The following is a 17,750-nucleotide window of genomic DNA, read 5'->3' on the forward strand; positions in this document are numbered from 1 at the left end:
ATCGCAGCGAAATATCGATACGAATTAACGACTTCCCCCCTCCGTGCCGCGAAATCGAATCGAGATCTCGACGAACGTCAGGCGGTCGAAGTGAAGCGGGTAGCTGAACGCGACCAATTCTCTCTTCCAAGTTCTATACTTTCTGTAGTTATTCCTTTCCTTGCTTCATGGAAAACCTAACCAATAAATCTAACCTATATCGCCCAAAGAGTTTGTAATTAATTTATATGAAAATAATTTTCATATAAAAATTAATTATCGCACAGTTTCATGAATTGTAGTTTAATAAATAATTTATAATTATTATAAATATATATTTATTTCTACATAAAGCGCAAGTATTTAACATGATTAGGCTATTTCGATTAGCGCGAACTTTTTTTCTTCTATCGCAAATAAGATATGCTCATCGAGCAGCTTAGAAAAGAAAACGGATCCGTATCGACAATTGTATGCAAAAATATTGGCGTGCGGTCCCATATAACGCTCGCCGAATGCATGAAGGAGATATCTTGATCCATCCTACTGCAGGTTATTACACGACTAGAGACGTTTTTGGGCAAAGAGGCCATTTCACAACTTCTCCAGAAATCGGTCAACTTTTTGGAGAAGTATGTAACTCTCTCATTCTCGGGTTGAATACGATCTATTATCTGATATTAGTTACGTCGACGACTTCCTAAAAGATTATAAAATTGGCGTTATGTTGATGTTCTTGCTAAGAATTTGAAATCTATCTCTTAATCTCTTCCTAGCTCTTATCATTTACGATTATTTGTCTGGAACTTATCAGGAAATTAATTGCCTAGAAATAGCTTATGTATTAATCATCATTGATAGATCGTAGCAATTTGGATAATCAGCGAATGGAGAAATATTAGCAGGGATTCTATTCAACTCGTGGAACTAAGAACGCAACTAGCGTTGAAAAAGAACAAATTGAATCAGGATATCGTAGATGATAATCGATGACGATAAAATGGGCAATTGTTTATAAGTATTGTCTCACTTCCCTTTTGTCCCGAAAGATCATTTGAAAAAATGGCCTGTGGCAGAATTCGAAGATGTAAGCAAAATCAAATCTTAATTTTTGTATTTTCAAGTAAATATGAGAGAAACAGAAAGAATTGTTTTTATATGTATATTTTTAGATATTAACTATGTAATGACACATACAGTAAACATGTAGTGTTAATTATGGTTTACTGTAATGGCGGTTTGAACTACTTTTATAATCTAGAGCTCTAATCTTCTGACGTCACTTTGCTACTTGGGTTGTTGTTGGGGTTGATTAGGACCCAATGGGCCACCAAATCCCCCACCATACTGACCAAGTTGTTGTCGTTGCTTGATAAAAGACGGCCATCAACGGTAGATTGCTCTTGAATATTTTGAATATTTGGTTCGGCGTATCGGCGTTTAATCGGGCGTATATGGGCTTCTGCGAATCTGCATAAACTGTCGAGGAGCATGCTTTTGCATATTGCTTCTCTGCTGCTTCATCATATGCTTGATGTTGGAACAGAATGGAACGAGACACTTGGTCTTTTGGCAGTGTTTCGCATGATAACAACACAGCACAAGCAGCTGTTTGCATATAGGACACCTGCCTTCGGTCGTTCTCCTGCAATTCTTTGTATGCATCACCACTCGCTTCATCTTCTGGCAACTCGGTAGACGACAGTTATTAGCATCTCTGCACAGGCAGGCATGCACCAATGATAGAATGCACCTCTGTATCGATAATTCCCTGGGTTCCTACAGGTTGCAGAAACAAAAAAAGATACGAGCACATTATAGGTTTATCGTAATTACAATACATAGATATTTTTAGAATAAACCGACAAGTTACCTGTGGATTGGTTTGTTCCGCATCCGCAGGCGGAGAGCCATTATCCAAAGCAAAGCCAAGTTTTTCCATCGGGTGTGGATGACCGTCCTTATCTTTACAATTTACACATAAATCGAAATCCTGTAATAAAATCGCACGTATAATAAGCATGAAAATCATGAAAAGTGACGAAAGTATTTTTCTTCAAAGCAATCTAATACATACATCACAAACTGTACAATGGTATCTGGTCTCCACGTGACTTTTACAGTTGTTGCAAGTGTAAGGCATATTTTTTGAAATTTTTTTCTAATTTTTAATAAAAATTTTGTTTAAAATTTTGATGTCGAATACTTTTTTTCGGGTATGCGAGGTTCCCTTGTTAGTTAAAAAGGAATTAACTTACCCAACCGTCCCAACCCTGTCTCTTTGTGATCTGAGATCGGAGCGGCTTGCGGCTTGTGAACGATGTAAATTGTGAATGCTCACTGATGCTCACGGCCGCACGTGCTTCGTGCTTGTGCTTGTTAACTTGCACGAAGAACATCCCCTCCCCTTCACCAGTACCATCTAGGCTGCGTTCCAAAATTCACTCTAGTTAACTAAAATGCTATAGTGTACGTGACGTAAACTATAGATTTTAGTTTAAAGGCCATCGCACACAAAATGCATAGCTTAGCATAAGCTTAGCATAAGCTTAGCATAAAGACGGCTAAACCAATGAGCATCCAGCATAAAGTCGCCATATTGATTTACATAAGATGCTCATTGGTCCAGCGGTCTTATGCTATGCTTATACAGCCTATGCAATTTTGTGTGAAGTCGACTTTCCGTCGACGTCTACAAGTCGACTATTTGGAAGTCGACTTTCCCGTTTCCGTCAACTGTGTGCTCGAGGCGTCAGGCGTGTATGTACATAACCTCGTCGCATCGCCGTGTCGGTCACAATTCCGTTTCTATCGACTCGCCCTTGCCTAATAAGGCAAAAAAAGAAACATCGAGGGGACCCGTCGATCTCTCGACGCAGCATCCGCAACTCCAGCCTCTCCCGTTCACGACGTCCCTCAAAGAGGCGAAGCCTTCCGGTTCGAACGTTACGAATAAATAATGTCTGACCCGCGCATAAGAACGCTCAAGATTAAGACAGGAGTGGTGAAGCGCCTCGCGAAAGAGAAGGTCACGTACGAGAAAGAGGCGGCGCAGCAGCGCGAGAGGGTACAAAAGCTGAAGGAGCAGGGTGAGGATCGCTTTTTAGCCGCGAGGAGAGAAAGGACTGCGATTCCGTATCACGTGGCGTCGAGACGTTTCGTAACTGCGTAGTACAAGATATTTGCCGATTCGTTTGATAATAATGACAGTGTAATATTCCATTTGTAATGTTTTAACAGACGTCTTCGTTAAAAAAACTTGTAGATGCTTTTCTTTCTTTAATTTTTTCATGTCTTCGAAATAATGTCCCTGGCAAACTGTTGTCGAACAATTTTATTTACAGAATGTGTATTGTTGCAGACAAAGATAACTACGACATAAAGAAGCAAGAGGAGGTGCTTCAGGAGTCCCTTATGATGGTACCGGACTGCCAAAGGCGTCTCGTCAAAGCGTTTGAAGAACTCAAGAAGATCCTGGACACTGAGCAAGATTTAAAAGAAGTTGAAGGTTACGTCGAGGCTGAAAAAGTGCTCCGGGAGGTGGAAGAGCAGCTGCCGAAGGAAGGGGATATTTTGCAGATGTGTTAAAAGAAAAGTGCTTGCCGATGACTTGCTAAATTATTTTTCAATACTATTCTACATTCTTATTTTTTCACTTTTACTAACCCTTTACGATTGACTAATTCTACACGTGAACTATTACAGTCCAAGTTTTTCTTTCTTTTTTTTTTTTTATTGTTCTCACTTGAAGGTGCATATATTATTATACAAATATGTACAGTGGTCAGTCTTTCCAAGATACTGGACAGACTTATGAAAATGTGCATTTTAATATGTACTATCCGGTAACTCGGCAACAATTTGCGTACAACGTAAATTACGGTGGGAATGTATATTATAACGTTTATCCAAGCCATGTAACATGTGATGACAGTACTGTTAATAATGCGACGTCAATCGATAGAATAAGAAGGCGACAGGAAGATGAGAAGGCCATTGAACAGTTTCTCGGAGAGGCGAAATCGGCGGTTCCTACCAAAAGCAAACAGAAAGATCCGTTCAAGATCGCGGCTGCTAAGAGTGCGTTGATATCGGCGGCTAGATTAAATAAGCAACTTGAGGCTGTTTGCGCGGAACTCGAGAGCAACGTCGATCTACCGGAGGCGCAATGGCGGGAGAAGGTCAGTGCCTGTAACGCTGCGAAACACGAAATCTGCGAGATCTTGAAAACTGTAAAAGACGTGAATTTTTTGAATAAAGTTAAGAACGATTTAGAAAAACGTAGGAAAAAACGTACGAGAGAACGGCTCCGAAGGAAAGAATGGAGAAGGGAGAAGTCGATGAAGGAAGAGAGAAGAGCGAGATTGCACGCGGAGGCTGACGCGTGGATTCGAAAGGAGCAGGCGGTAGTCGAGCGGGAGAAACAAGAGGAGAAATTGCGCAAGGATGCAGACATGGTTTTATCCGACGTGCGAAGCAAGAGGAACGATGCGCGAAAATATCTGGGAATTTTGCAAGAACTACAGAACTTGCGAAAGATCAAGGCGAACATCGCTCGAGCGAGGGGCGAAAAATTGTCCTCGGCAGCTGAGGAAACGTTCAATGATACTATCGGTAGTGTTTTATTACTATAAATCATTATTTGTAATAAGCTGCTCAAAACGCTCAAGACAAAAAGTAGGCATTGTAATAATGCAAACGTAATAATGAGTGATTTCAATAATAAGAAATAAAATAAATATGAAATGCGATTAATAACGAAATATTTAATAACGAGATTTAGAATTGCGTTAACTTTTTCGTGCAAATATGATATTAATTATAATGTATTATTTTATTTTTAATGACAAATGTATGTTGCAGCTAAATTAATGGAACAGTGGACTACTTTGGATCGCGAATATGCGATAGAAGAGCAGGAATTAAAATTGATGCTAAAAACAGATAACGAAAAGAGGATCGAAAAGCAAACGAAAAATATATTCGAAGATTGGGAGAATGTACTATTTGGAACAAGTATATTGGCTGCTGAACAATCCTACAAGAATGTCGATGGTTTTATCATGATTCGGTGTGTACTTAATATTGAAATGTAATTAAAATCACATAGATAATACATCTTTTTTTTTTAATCGAGAAAATAATCTGTTTTTGTTGCATTTTAGTGCGGCCTGGGATAAATTCATCAGTTCGGAAACTGATGCAACAACGATTCCAATTGGATGGATAGTGCCTGAAAAACCATCCTCTGCTGCTTGGCAAAAATGCCTAAATAAGGAGACTTCTTGAAATTATTGAATAAACGTGTCAATTTAAGTTTACTTGAAAAAAAAAACCAATTTACTAGAATATTTTTAATCAAGTCACGCGACTTGTATACACCATGATAAAGTTTTTCACTATGCTTTCGCAAAAATTGTTATACGATATGGAAAGAAATATTATTTCAATTTTCAAAGAACTCAACTTGTTATTCTTTACTTATTCATCGAAAGGAACAATCTAGAGTGAAGATATTTAAATCGTTGCTTGTTTTACTTATTTCGAGAAATTTAATATTAATATAAAATTATATACAGAAAAGTATTTTACAAAAATTATCGTACAATTCGGTAATATTTTACAAGAGTTAAGTTTAACCAATATTTAAGATAATATCACGTTCCGTTTGAGCGGCGTTTGATGGTTCCAAGCTTTGATTCTCTTTTATAACAGGCAAAGAAGACGTTTCGGCACCAGATAATATAATTTGCATTGAACCCTGCAATTGCGTCAAAGCTAAAATCAACTGCTCTTCCTCCTGTAACTTTTGCGACAGTATAGCAAACATTTTTCGTGTTTCCTCTGACAGTTCGTCCAAATGGTCTTCGTACACATCTGTTAAAAATAATTACAAAGAATAAGTATAATTTTTTTAATCCAAGAAAGATGTGAGTTTCTAAAGAGAAGTGTAAAAAGAAATTTAAAACTTACCTAACAATACGTTCGCTACGTGCGATAATACTCTTCCAAAACGAATGTTGCCGATGTATTTGTTCAGGAATTTAATAATGTTAACTAAGGATTTGCCATTTCTACCGGCCAAAGCTCGCCTTAAGCCTTCACGCCTGATGAGCTCCTGCGTAAGCGCCACGGTGACATGCGGCGTTTTATTAACCACATAATTCATCATGACACAATCCAGCGCTTTACTATATTGAAACTTTCGCAAGCAGGCGTCATGCTTGCTCATTATCTCTTTGACTTCTTGATGCACGACCACGTCGATACTCCGTACATGCAAATTTTCGCCCGCGTGCCTGTACGACACCTTCTTGCGTTTCGGTTTTATTACATCCTTTGCATCTTCTTCGCGCCTCCTAACAGAAATCAGGCCATCTACCATACCGGCTACAACGGTCTCGTCCTCTGCCTGCAATTTAATATTAACATATGTAATTTGATATATCAATTTTTATAAATCGCTTAATTTAATAGTAATAAATTAAATTTATTAAATAAGTGTAGATGCAAGCAGACGTGTAATGACAAAAACACATTTTTTTTCTTACACTAATTCCTATGCTGAGGACCGCATTGGGATAGTCCAAAGCATGAAGAGTTTTATATGTTCCAGCGTCATAAACTTTAACGTGCCTGTCCAACGAACCAGACAATATTCTATGACCATTAGAAGCGATTTTCAGGCAAGTTACAGTCTTATGATGTTGCGTGATTTTCGCGAGCAATTTGCCACCCGCGAGAGCATCCCATACTTTGATGTCTGTCCCACCTTATAAAATTACATATAAATGTTGAACATTTTTATACATAAAGCATCAATTATATGAAAATGTATATCACATTAAATTATTATACATATTACGAGAGAATTTAAAGAGAGAGAGAGAAACTTTTAAACTTCATATACATAAAACAGTCAGGATGTCGCAAGTATTATACCTGCAGACAGGAATATTCCTCCAGTGGGCAAGAAGAGCAAACTTTCCACCGGTGCGTCGTGATTAACACTGAATATCTTCTTATTCGTCCTGGCGTCATACATATTTACGATCTTATCATACCCGCCGGATAGTAACACATCGGTGGACACGGGGCTCACTGCGCCAGCTCTGACGTAATCCGTATGTTCATTGAAACTTATCAATTGTTTCTCACTAGGTATATCCCATAACGCTACAGTCTTGTCGTCCGAGAATGAGGCAATGTGAAGATCGTCGGCTGTGAAGAAAACTCGGTGCACCGCGGCCTTGTGTCCGGAAAAGATCCGCAACATACTGTTCGAACTGATATTAAAGAGCCTGACCACCGCTTCTTCTCCACCCACGCACAATAGTTTGCCATCTCGACGAAAGCACCCTCCGTACGCGGCCTCTTTGAACCTGCTGTAAGTCTTTGTGGCCAACTTGGTGATAGGATTATACAGTTGCACTCGTACCGAGCAGGTTGTTGCGAAGTAATGTGGCTCCACTGGCGAGAAGTCAATGTAGTCTATCGGACCAAATTCCTTTATCAAAACTGGTGGCTGTCAACATACAATTACCACGGGTAATTTATCATTCTCTACATAGACAGTTGTAAGAATACAGAGATAAAAGAAATATCTTAAATATCGCATAAAAACAAGAGCATGAAAAATAAATTATATGAATTAATGGTATAACTATAACTATATTTATATCGCAAATATTTAGGCTATTCAGTATTAAACCGGATCTTACTTATTTTACACTTCCCTTATAGAAATTTAATACTGTAAGTGATTATTTGACTAGTAATTACTTATTTTGAGTATTAAAATCATTAAAAACAGTACTTTTAATACTCGAAATAAGTAATTAATCACTAGCCAAATAATCACTTACAGTATTAAATTTCTGTAAGGGTTATTTATTATAGTTCATAATTTTATAAGCAACATTTCATAAGTCGCATCGATAACCGAACAGAGCTATAACGTTTTAACTCAGATTGATGTGCTGCCAGCAAAGAAATTAAAATATTCCATAAATAAATAAAAGTTTCCTCTTTACTTGCTATATTATTAGAGAATGTAAGTGCTAAGATAAAATGTGAACGCGTGCTACTTTTTCTTTTAAATTTAGAGGGATGTTTCCAAATCGAGGAAGTTATATGGTACAGTTATATCTAGACTTTAACCCAAACTTTCTTTTTCCATTATTTCATTGTCCTGCCGAAAAAAACACGATTGTTTCTCACTTACAGGTTACGCACGTGGACGCGGCATCGGTAAGTATCTCAACCTGAATAACACGTACCGTATATTTCTTCCAATATATATTATCTTCGGTTAATTCCGGTCCTGTCCTGGCGAAGACTTTGGTATTTATTTTCTTGAACGACGTCATGTTTCAAAGTTATAAACAATCCAAAATTCGCGTCCAGCTCCGGCATTTATCGCGATTCTCTCGAAGCAAGTTGTTGAAGAGGAAGGTCTAAAAAAAAATAAAAAATGTCGCTACCACTGGCGCCACTGTTCGTAAGTACGGACGCCACTCGACTCTCGTCATTTCTTTGTTGGAAATGTTGGAATGTTCTTACATTTTCATAAATCTCGGAGAGAGTAAGCGTCGCATTTCAAATATTAAAATATTCTGCGCCGCTAAAGTATAATCGCTTAAATTTTATCTTAATTGCGACAGATTAATTATCATGACCGGTTATTTTGCAATCCACACAGCGATTCGAGAGCCTGCGATATCGGAGCGTTCGCAAAGTCATGAAAAAAAAAGCGTCGCGATCTCGGGACGATAAATACTTAATTTACCCTGAACCTGCCGATAGCCGATACTTTTGTCTGCATCCGAAAATAATCATTGCATTATGAAATCGTTCGGTGAATTAAATCAAATATTATAACAATACAATTAGACGCTAGAGAGAGAAAGAGGAAAGACAACGGGTACACAAATAAGGAGCTCGCGCAATTACAAAAGAACAAATTTTGTCTCTCTTTCTCTTAACTGCAGGAACGACTTTCGAGAGAGAACCACATTTCAATTTCGTCTACACGTGTGAATCAATCCTACTACCGCCATTATATGCGCACTGTGCACATTTCTTCACCCCGTGAATTGAGCAGAGCGCGGCGCGGTGGAGCGGAGGGAGGGAATTTAAATGACCCTGAGGGGGGGGGGAGTGGGGTTGCGGCGCGGGGTCAAGGGGGGGCGTCAAGCTGATGTTGACAGTACGAGAGTGCACGTGGTGGAAAACCGTCGTTTAAAATCGTCGCGCACGGCTCTCGACGGTGACACGCAGGCATTCCCGTCATGCCGTTAGGCTAAACCCTCCGCGTTCCCCTCTGCGTTCCCCCCACCGTCCCGGCGACACGCTGGCGCGGGATCGCGGTCGATCTCGGACATCTCGGTGCGTTCGGCGTTCCTGCGGCCTCTTGTCGAGGCGCTGAAGCTGGCTGAAGCGTCGCCTACAACATGGCGGTGCCGTTCGTGCAGTCACCCCGTCGTGCGTTTCTCCGCGCGTCATGACCACGGTGGATCGTTCCCGGCCGCGCATCGTCTCCCCACGCAGCTTCAGCTTCAGCCGCACGTCAGCCGAGATCGCGCGCTCACTAGGTTGACCCGTGAGAAGAGTGCACGGGCAGCAGCAGCAGGGCGTGCGAGGTTACGCACACACGCGTCGTCGACGTCGTCGTCGTCACGTCGCGCACCGCACCGTGAGGAAATCGGGCATCGGTCCCCGTCCCCGACGACGGACAGCAGTTGACCTTCCTTTGTCAAGTGATCGCGTCCCGATCCCAGAGAGAGAGAGAGAGAGAAAGCGAGAGTTGTCTGCACCGCGCGCACGACCACGGGCAGGAAGTGGAGGCCCAGGATGCCTGCCGCGGCCCGACTGTCGTGAATCGCCGCCTCGCGACATTCCCATTGTCCTCGTGTACAGGGGAGACTGATATTGTTGGAACGGTGAGCAATGGGGAAGAAGCGAAAAGGAAAGAAGCTCGCGTCCCGCTATTAGATTCCTTAGCCGGGAACGAGTAGAAATTTTCGGGGGGTCTCGCGGAGATTATCTAGTCAAAACAAGCACTCACGCAGGCATTTAAAATGTATACAGAGATAAGAAGAAAGTCTACAAAGATAAACTTTCTTTACTTTAAAGTTTCTTTGTTCTAACGTCACTAACGTCATTGAATTATATCTGGTTTGCTATTGTATGTCTATTTGATCGCTTTAGGAATTTAGATTACGTTGATCGCGTAATTACATAATTTACATTATGCAGAAATGTTGATTCTTATTTTGCAGAGTTGGCTAATTTTCCTTCTAAAATTTAAACGTTGCCGATTCTTCGTTGAAACTGTTCAATTTATCGTTAGTTTTAAAATTACAGCTTTTAAAAAGAGAAGATCGCTCTTATATAACAGATACAATAAATAATATTGTCATACACTAAGCGTGAGCATTAAAAAAAAATGTATACTGACCGAATTCTTCGTTATTTTAGATCGCAAGCTGCTTATTGAAGATATTGGATGAGTCTATCTCTTGCGTCAGCCTATTTATAAACAAACCTACATTTGTTATACTTGTCATAACACCGTAGATCGTCGACGTTGATTGGAGAATTTATATTTTATTTATTACACAAGAAGATAATCCAATCGATCGCTTCCAAAGACTTCTGTAAGCTTGCAGGAAACAAGAGTAACAGGAATAACTGTCTGATAACTAGTTAGAGAGAGATTGATTTGTAGAATTGAAGAAGGTTTTGTTAACGGATTTCTATTTATATCCTAGAAGTGATTGGCGTGGAAGTAAGATAGATCCATTCTTATTGGCTACAAAGGAGTTTCACTGATATGATATAAATATTAAATATTATCTTTACAATATATATACACACAATATAATTCTCTTTACAAATATAATAGTTAAAATATACATCCAAAATCAAAATTAAGAAAGATTGATTCTTGGCAGAAGCAGTTGATCAGCGCATCTAGACTTGTCTCTATCGTGCCTCCTTATTTCATCGCTGTTAGTTACTCCACCTTTCTCACAGAAGAGAAGCAGGGCTCCTCGCGCTCTTCTCGAAATCTCTCGAAGTATTTTAGGAACATATTGCAATTTGAAAGCGAATCTATCGATTGGTCTCACATTGCGGTCTGCCAAAATTTTATGAATAAGAATTACTTAGGTAAAACAAATAGAAGCTTGAAAAGGAGCAAAAAGAGGGGAGATTAGCTAATACCTTGCAAGAGACTGCTTGTACGTAGTAAAAAAGTATTCTTCGAGTTGCGTGTTGCCAATATACGATTCTTTTCTCTTTATTTGACACAAATTATCACTACCGATATTCTTACTTTCGCTAACAAGACTATCCTGTTCAACAATAATACTCAGTGTTCCTTGCAAGTTGCCTGAAATATTGTAAAGTCCGTCAAAGTCCTTTTAATTATAATAATGGCTGAGACACAAAGGATGACTGTGTATGGAAGGCATCCTCCATGCGCTAATAATAGTAGACTGGAAGAGCGCCGAGCTAAGAGGTAACGATTTATTAAACGCAACATCCAATTTTGACATTATGTCATATATATGCATCACTGAATTTGTCCGATCTTTCCAGATTGGCATTGCGACACGAGAGAAACAGGAAGCCGGACAAACCGGACGACTTCGTGTGTTACGAGTCGAGCGACGATGAGGCCGAGACGGTGACCGAGGGCAAGCAGTTCCTGAGAACGTCCTTCAACTTCGTGGATTACGTGCGCGCACGCGAGACGAACACGCGCGAAGTGCGGAATATCAATCAGGAATACGGTTCCCGTCATATACTGACCCACGATCTGTTCAAGGAATACTCGGTCAGCTTGAACAACATGAACAAAGTATTCTGTTCTCAGTGGTTGAGTGATAGACAAGTGGTATTCGGTACAAAGTGCAATAAGCTTATGGTTTACGACGTAGCGACGCAAAAACTAGACCAGATTCCATCTCTTCATGGAAGACAGCTCAGTCCGGGTGGTAACGTTATGCCCGAGCAGCAATGTGGCATTCATTCCGTTCAAATAAATCCCTCGAGGTGACTTCATTTTTCTTTTTGATATATCCGGAGAGAAAAAAATAATTTCTCGAACCCACATAGATTAATCTATATCTTTGTCTTATATAGAACTCTTTTATCCACCGGGGCGAGAAATAGTAATGAAATAGCGATATACAGATTGCCGACTTTGGATCCAGTTTGCGTCGGCGAGAACGGCCACAAGGACTGGGTGTTCGACATGTGCTGGCTGGACGATGAGTTTTTAGTCTCGGGCTCGAGAGATACGAAAATGGCTCTATGGCGTATTGACAGCGATCTTGCGGAAGCTCCTGATAAAGCAGATGTGCCTACACATAGGTAGAATCAAATACACGATTAAAACTTTGGCCTTTTCTGCTAAATTAAAAGCGAAATCAGGATGATTTTCCTTTTATAATACATATCATAATATATTAATCTTTTTTATCTAATGGTTCTGCAGTGAGGCATTAGAAATTCGGAAACAGAAATATTTATTGCTATTAATATTATTTTTATTTTTATTTTTAATATTTTTAATATCTTTAATATTTTTAATATTTTTAATATTTTTAATATTTTTAGTACTTACCATTATTAATGCCGTTAATTTTTAAGAAATAATTTGTAATTGTCATTTCTGTTTAGGTTGATTCAACCTGTCTGTGTGAAGGAATGCAAGTCCGCACAGAAAGTGCGAGCGCTAGCATTCAATAAAGCGTACAAGGAGATTGCAGCGTTGACCCTCAATAGCTTTATACATATCTGGTCGGCCGAAACCTTTAGACAGAAAATATCTAGAAAACTGCCAGCCTGCCAGGAAAACGTTTGTCTTGCTGTACAGGACGATGGAGTATACGCGATCGGATGCAGATCTTACACTCTTCTGTTGGACGCGCGTACATTACAACCAATTAAAAAAATACCATCTAGGTAAATGAAATTTTTATCTTTTTTCTCGTAATGTATGCTAGAATCAATAACAACAAATTTTTGGATACAGATATAGCGGTTGTGGCATAAGATCAGCGAGTTTTCAAGGATCCGTTCTAACCATCGGAACTGGTCTAGGAATGCTCATGTTCTACGATGTTAAAGCTCAGAAATATCTGGAATCTTCTATAAATTCTAATAGGACTGTCGTATTAAAAGCTTCGAAAGGATACGTGGTAAGTCTTGCATCGTTTAAAAGCAATGATTCACATTATTCAAATTGACAAGTAATTAGATGACTTGCAATCTACAGCAGCAAGAGTATACTGCGAGATTGTTTTATTAGTCACCACAATTTTTAGACTTGAACTAGTTTTACAATTAGATTAAACGTTTTTGTGAATCATTATACATGAGGTGTTCACAAAATTACATATTATAGGAAAATAGTAGTAGACAATAGCAGTCACTCGCACGTGGTTTTTTTTTATGTTCCAATCTGTAATTTGTGCATTCTGTGGACGCCCCATTTAACTCATTTTATGTATTATTATATAACAATTTATATATTTATTCCGTGGGATATACCAGTTTCCAGACGAGGAATACATAGATGGTTTCCAAAATGTGAAATACACTCCCGCCATTTACACACATTGCTATGACGCATCGGGTACTCGGCTATTTACAGCAGGTGGTCCATTACCCGCAAATCTGTACGGCAACTATGCAGGATTATGGCAATGAAGGTTTATGCGAACGAAACCACAAGTATGATAATTGTTAAATTAAACAATTAGGATATAAGTTGTATATGTCATGAAAGGCTTGATTATTTACAAACGTATGTTTGAAAGAGTGAGGGCAAATTTCGCCCATTTTTGGGACCTTGAATTTCAAACTTTTTTTAATGGAAAATAGTACTATTAGATAAAACATTAATCCCAGTAAAATTTCAAGATGAGCATAGGCACGGTTCCGGAGATACAAAGGGATGAAAATATGGGATATCGAAAATTCATATAAGGGTAACTTTGTCATTTTTAGAGATATTTTAAATCCACAAGCGGGTGCTGTTTCAGAATCGAGTACAAACGATTCCGAAACAGCACCCGCTTGCAAATTTAAAATATCTCTAAAAATGACAAAGTTACCCTTATACGAATTTTCGATATTCCGTATTTTCGCCCCCTTGTATCTCCGGAACCGTGCCTATGCTCATCTTGAAATTTTACTGGGATTAATGTTTCATCTAATAGTAGGTACTTTTGGAATAAAAAAAGTTTTAAATTCGAGGTCCCTAAAAAATGGGCGAAAAAACGTGTCTTTTTGTCATCACTCTTTCTTATTAATTTAATGTTCTATCCTTCTAACCTTCGAAGTCTCGAAAAGACGATAAACTTGTCAAAAAATGTTTACTTTCTGAATTATTTAATTTGTTGATTCTTTTCTTTCCACAAGATAATTAATTCTACACTGTACGGGAAATTTGGGAGAGTAGAAAAAATTTATTTCTGAAATATTTTCACGATTATATTAAATCGTGATTCAAAAAATAAAGTAATATAAAAAATTAGTCCACTTTTTGTAATTATACGTCTAGAAAAAGAAAACGTTTTATTGAAAGGATACATAAATAGCATTATATCTTATAATATGTGATAATTCAGTTAGTAGATCAAAGTTCGATATGAAATAATTCAGTTAATTTAAATAAGTAAATTAATTTTGTTTCGCTAATTTAAAATTAAAAAAATCGGATATTTTTACATCATAATAAATTAATTTTTTTTTATAAAGTAAATTTAGTTATAAGTAAAAATATCAGAATATCATTAATAATCAAGGTTGATCGCTATTTTATTATGAAAAAATAATTTAAGAATAATACCAATGTTATGGCAGAGTTTCTAAATTCATTGCCAGCGCTGAAAATCTATAGTATATGTATACGTTACATGTACTATAGATATCCAGCGCTGGCAATGAATTTAGAAACTCAGCCTATGTTTAAATATTACACGATGAAACAAAGTTGTTTTCGCGTTCCATAAGTTGATATTTTCAATTCGATTGATGGAGCGATTATGACGTAATTGAACATTTTAATAAATGATACCAAAAAAGATCCTTAGTAAGAGTGTAATAAATTTAATTTGTTTTGATTTATTCTTAAATTATAAAAATAATAATTTTATTTAAAAAATGCGTATTTAATATTCCAATTTCTATTTTAATACAGATTAAACAGAGGAAAATACCACTACTACAAACTTCAATACATTACCCTATATTTCCCAAATTAATATTTCAGGATAATTTTTATCTATTTAAGCTACCTATAAATATTTCTTGTCGAATATTTTTTTAAATTTGAATCCGATAAGATAAGTATATTACATGATGTATATGAAATTTTATGTTATTAGAGAAGCGAAAATGTGATTCGTAATTTCTGCGTGCAAATACAATATAATATTGTATAAGCATACAATATTATATTGTATATGCATTACAATATTATATTGTATATGCATTACAATATAATATTGTATATGCAATGTTACAACTTTCAGAATGTTAAGTAAAATACAATTGGATGAAATTGCAAATCACAAAAATTTTCTGCGAAAGAATTTGTTTGTCCTTACTTTAATTTAAAGAACATGATATATGTATGTAATATGATACAAATGGCAGAAAAAAAGATTGTCAACGAACATTATAATAATGAATATTAAGTTTCACCAAACTTATCGAGTTGAAGTTGAAACACCGGCCTCAAAACAGCAAACGCAATGAATTTTGTTTGACATATACTTATTTAAGCGTACAACAATACCACAATTTTGTATACAATACCACAAATGATATCGCAAGGGAATCCTGGTTGGTATCAGTTTTTTTTTTTTTTTTATTACGATTAACTACGTTAATCGTAATAAAAAAAAACTCCGACAAAGAGCGTTATTTAGTAATAGTAACTTAAACAAGGAAATTCTAAATACATCAATAGCACAATAATCTAGGAATATGTTCACCCGTGTAGAAATAAATTTTTTATATTTATTCGTGTCTATTGCTTAGCTTCGAATTAGTTGTATCTTTCTGCCGGCGTTTGAAGTTTAACTATTGAGTTTAACGCGAGTATAATCCGACTGTTCAAGTTTGACCAAGCTCGTTGCCAAGCGTTGCCGTTTGCTTTCGTCGCGACGTTTGACACCCGTTTGGAGAGTATTATGGAATTAAGCGCGTGCATTTAGTAACAAAAAAAAAACGTCGACCTGTGATTATACGAAATGCCGCGTTTGTTGTGTGCAATTGAGATAGCATTTGTTTCTATTATACGCGCATACGCTGTATTCCCATCGTCATTTTCATCAAGTATCATCTTACAACGGTAACGTTAGAGTTCGACGATTTCAGTCGAACACGCTCAAACACGATTCAGGAAGTAAGCCCCGCTCGGTTTTAGCATACAAATATGCTGTGTAACGCGGCGTAATTAAGCGAGATAAGAAATTCACCTTATTGAACGCATCACGGACGTCATCGCGTGACGAGTCGTCGCAAGTGCCACAAATTCGCGTCTCGACGTATTCTAGTAATAGGGTAGCACATTTTACGAAGCGAGGAGAGATCGGTGACAATGAAACGTCATTAAATCGTCGTAGTACGTAACACGAGCATGTATTTTAACAAAATATATTCCCGAGCTGCATATTTATGAAAGTGAAAGTGAGTGAGTGAGCGAGAGAGAGAGAGAGAGAGAGAGAGAGAGAGAGAGATTGCAAAATGTTATACATAATTATGGGGTCTCACAATATTACGGTAAGATAGATAAATGTGTGCATTGTATCCGATAGCGCTGTAGTTTCACCGATACACGTTTCATCTTTCTATGTAAACAAACAAATATATACATACATACATACATTACATTACATGGTATACATAGGATTCATTGAGGGACGGGAGGCCGCACGGGCATTCGTTTCGCCAAAAAGAAAAAAGTAAAGAGGAGGATCCGTCATCGTTTTTAGCATGTAACCGCAGAGAACTCTATAGCGTACCACACTATGCGTTCATAACGTGTACGACACTTTTGTGGGGTATTTAAAACCAATATTTTAACGCCCATCTACTTTATGCGGACTGAAATGCTCTATGTAAAAATTTATGTCATACTCTCTCTCTCCGACATGCGTTTAAATTCAATACGTTAACCGTGACCATTCATACAGCATCTCTGATAGCCTATTTTTATAAACGAGCAATAGTTAACGGGTAGCTTCTCGAGACCGACTTACTTGGCATCGTTTCGCGCCCAGATTGTTTGGAAATATATAAGACGAACAGGTAGAAAAATTCGCATTCAAACTGCTGCCACTCCCAGCGCACTCTTAATTTGTAACAAATGAATATCATACGAATGACAAATTGATAATTTTATACGTGAAAATGCGTACACCTGTTAAAATGTGTCGACGGCAGTGCGATCCGAACGTTTCAGTTTGTCGCGTTGTCCTCCCTGTGTTAAAAATCTCTACTATGGTAAACAGCGTGAACGTAAAAAACCAGTCACAGTGGCAGGGTTTGAAACGGTGATTTTTGATAATTTTCCATGACGACGATACCTTTGCACGCGCACTGCAATTGAATGAGAAGAACGACGGATGAACTATATCATTATGACTTTATATATGTGCGACTTCGTATATCTAATGTAAATAAATATACCAAGCTCTTGAGACTGATACGTCGTTTGCCTTCTTTTTCGCAGGATGCAGAATGCG

General features: G+C 37.8%; 5 protein-coding genes across 7 annotated transcripts; 3 read left to right on the plus strand and 2 right to left on the minus strand.

The window, feature by feature from the left end:
• Positions 1-266: 266 nt before the first annotated feature.
• LOC139819631 (histone lysine acetyltransferase CREBBP-like) lies at positions 267-2,570 on the minus strand. Of its 3 annotated transcripts, XR_011733785.1 has the most exons (5): positions 2,238-2,570; positions 2,057-2,140; positions 1,853-1,972; positions 1,332-1,758; positions 267-679 (listed from the first exon to the last, which is right to left on the minus strand). XR_011733785.1 is itself a non-coding variant. In XM_071789128.1 (4 exons), the coding sequence occupies exons 1-4, from the start codon at positions 2,376-2,378 to the stop codon at positions 1,420-1,422; spliced, it is 684 nt and encodes a 227-aa protein (XP_071645229.1). In that variant the 5' UTR covers positions 2,379-2,570; the 3' UTR covers positions 1,077-1,419. The 3 variants fall into 3 exon arrangements, 2 of the variants coding, with proteins under 2 accessions (XP_071645229.1, XP_071645231.1); XM_071789128.1 differs by lacking the exon at positions 267-679 and having other exon boundaries at positions 1,077-1,758; XM_071789130.1 differs by lacking the exons at positions 267-679; positions 2,057-2,140 and having other exon boundaries at positions 1,077-1,758.
• A 156-nt stretch (positions 2,571-2,726) lies between these two features.
• On the plus strand, positions 2,727-3,567 carry LOC139819632 (tubulin-specific chaperone A-like). Its single transcript, XM_071789131.1, has 2 exons — positions 2,727-3,068; positions 3,341-3,567. The coding sequence occupies exons 1-2, from the start codon at positions 2,939-2,941 to the stop codon at positions 3,565-3,567; spliced, it is 357 nt and encodes a 118-aa protein (XP_071645232.1). The 5' UTR covers positions 2,727-2,938.
• Positions 3,568-3,752: 185 nt separating this feature from the next.
• Positions 3,753-5,440, plus strand: LOC139819626 (programmed cell death protein 7-like). The gene is made up of 3 exons (XM_071789117.1): positions 3,753-4,593; positions 4,843-5,050; positions 5,145-5,440. Exons 1-3 carry the CDS (start codon positions 3,753-3,755, stop codon positions 5,266-5,268), a joined length of 1,173 nt encoding a protein of 390 aa, XP_071645218.1. The 3' UTR covers positions 5,269-5,440.
• A 68-nt stretch (positions 5,441-5,508) lies between these two features.
• LOC139819621 (U3 small nucleolar RNA-associated protein 15 homolog) lies at positions 5,509-8,491 on the minus strand. The gene is made up of 5 exons (XM_071789105.1): positions 8,259-8,491; positions 6,922-7,504; positions 6,531-6,751; positions 5,953-6,391; positions 5,509-5,856 (listed from the first exon to the last, which is right to left on the minus strand). Exons 1-5 carry the CDS (start codon positions 8,346-8,348, stop codon positions 5,615-5,617), a joined length of 1,575 nt encoding a protein of 524 aa, XP_071645206.1. The 5' UTR covers positions 8,349-8,491; the 3' UTR covers positions 5,509-5,614.
• Positions 8,492-9,196: 705 nt separating this feature from the next.
• On the plus strand, positions 9,197-17,711 carry Dcaf12 (DDB1 and CUL4 associated factor 12-like protein). The gene is made up of 8 exons (XM_071789107.1): positions 9,197-9,920; positions 10,459-11,503; positions 11,584-12,039; positions 12,130-12,360; positions 12,670-12,954; positions 13,025-13,190; positions 13,546-13,725; positions 15,197-17,711. Exons 2-7 carry the CDS (start codon positions 11,418-11,420, stop codon positions 13,699-13,701), a joined length of 1,380 nt encoding a protein of 459 aa, XP_071645208.1. The 5' UTR covers positions 9,197-9,920; positions 10,459-11,417; the 3' UTR covers positions 13,702-13,725; positions 15,197-17,711.
• The last annotated feature ends 39 nt before the right edge of the window (positions 17,712-17,750 follow it).

Source organism: Temnothorax longispinosus, chromosome 9, assembly GCF_030848805.1.
Source record: "Temnothorax longispinosus isolate EJ_2023e chromosome 9, Tlon_JGU_v1, whole genome shotgun sequence".
Classification (NCBI taxonomy): Eukaryota; Metazoa; Arthropoda; class Insecta; order Hymenoptera; family Formicidae; genus Temnothorax; species Temnothorax longispinosus.

Excerpts from the sequence above, each read along its gene's own strand:
- LOC139819631 (XM_071789128.1), bottom strand. The coding sequence starts at position 2,378 with ATGTTCTTCGTGCAAGTTAACAAGCACAAGCACGAAGCACGTGCGGCC. Across the intron at positions 2,141-2,237 it reads GACAGGGTTGGGACGGTTGG|AAAAAAATTTCAAAAAATAT; the intron begins GTAAGTTAATTC and ends ATTAAAAATTAG. Across the intron at positions 1,759-1,852 it reads CGGAACAAACCAATCCACAG|GAACCCAGGGAATTATCGAT; the intron begins GTAACTTGTCGG and ends TGCAACCTGTAG.
- LOC139819632 (XM_071789131.1), top strand. The coding sequence starts at position 2,939 with ATGTCTGACCCGCGCATAAGAACGCTCAAGATTAAGACAGGAGTGGTG. Across the intron at positions 3,069-3,340 it reads ACAAAAGCTGAAGGAGCAGG|ACAAAGATAACTACGACATA; the intron begins GTGAGGATCGCT and ends GTATTGTTGCAG.
- LOC139819626 (XM_071789117.1), top strand. The coding sequence starts at position 3,753 with ATGTACAGTGGTCAGTCTTTCCAAGATACTGGACAGACTTATGAAAAT. Across the intron at positions 4,594-4,842 it reads AACGTTCAATGATACTATCG|CTAAATTAATGGAACAGTGG; the intron begins GTAGTGTTTTAT and ends TGTATGTTGCAG. Across the intron at positions 5,051-5,144 it reads GATGGTTTTATCATGATTCG|TGCGGCCTGGGATAAATTCA; the intron begins GTGTGTACTTAA and ends GTTGCATTTTAG.
- LOC139819621 (XM_071789105.1), bottom strand. The coding sequence starts at position 8,348 with ATGACGTCGTTCAAGAAAATAAATACCAAAGTCTTCGCCAGGACAGGA. Across the intron at positions 7,505-8,258 it reads TATATTGGAAGAAATATACG|CCACCAGTTTTGATAAAGGA; the intron begins GTACGTGTTATT and ends GTATGTTGACAG. Across the intron at positions 6,392-6,530 it reads TCCTCAGCATAGGAATTAGT|GCAGAGGACGAGACCGTTGT; the intron begins GTAAGAAAAAAA and ends ATTAAATTGCAG.
- Dcaf12 (XM_071789107.1), top strand. The coding sequence starts at position 11,418 with ATGGCTGAGACACAAAGGATGACTGTGTATGGAAGGCATCCTCCATGC. Across the intron at positions 12,955-13,024 it reads ATTAAAAAAATACCATCTAG|ATATAGCGGTTGTGGCATAA; the intron begins GTAAATGAAATT and ends TTTTGGATACAG. Across the intron at positions 13,191-13,545 it reads AAGCTTCGAAAGGATACGTG|TTTCCAGACGAGGAATACAT; the intron begins GTAAGTCTTGCA and ends GGGATATACCAG.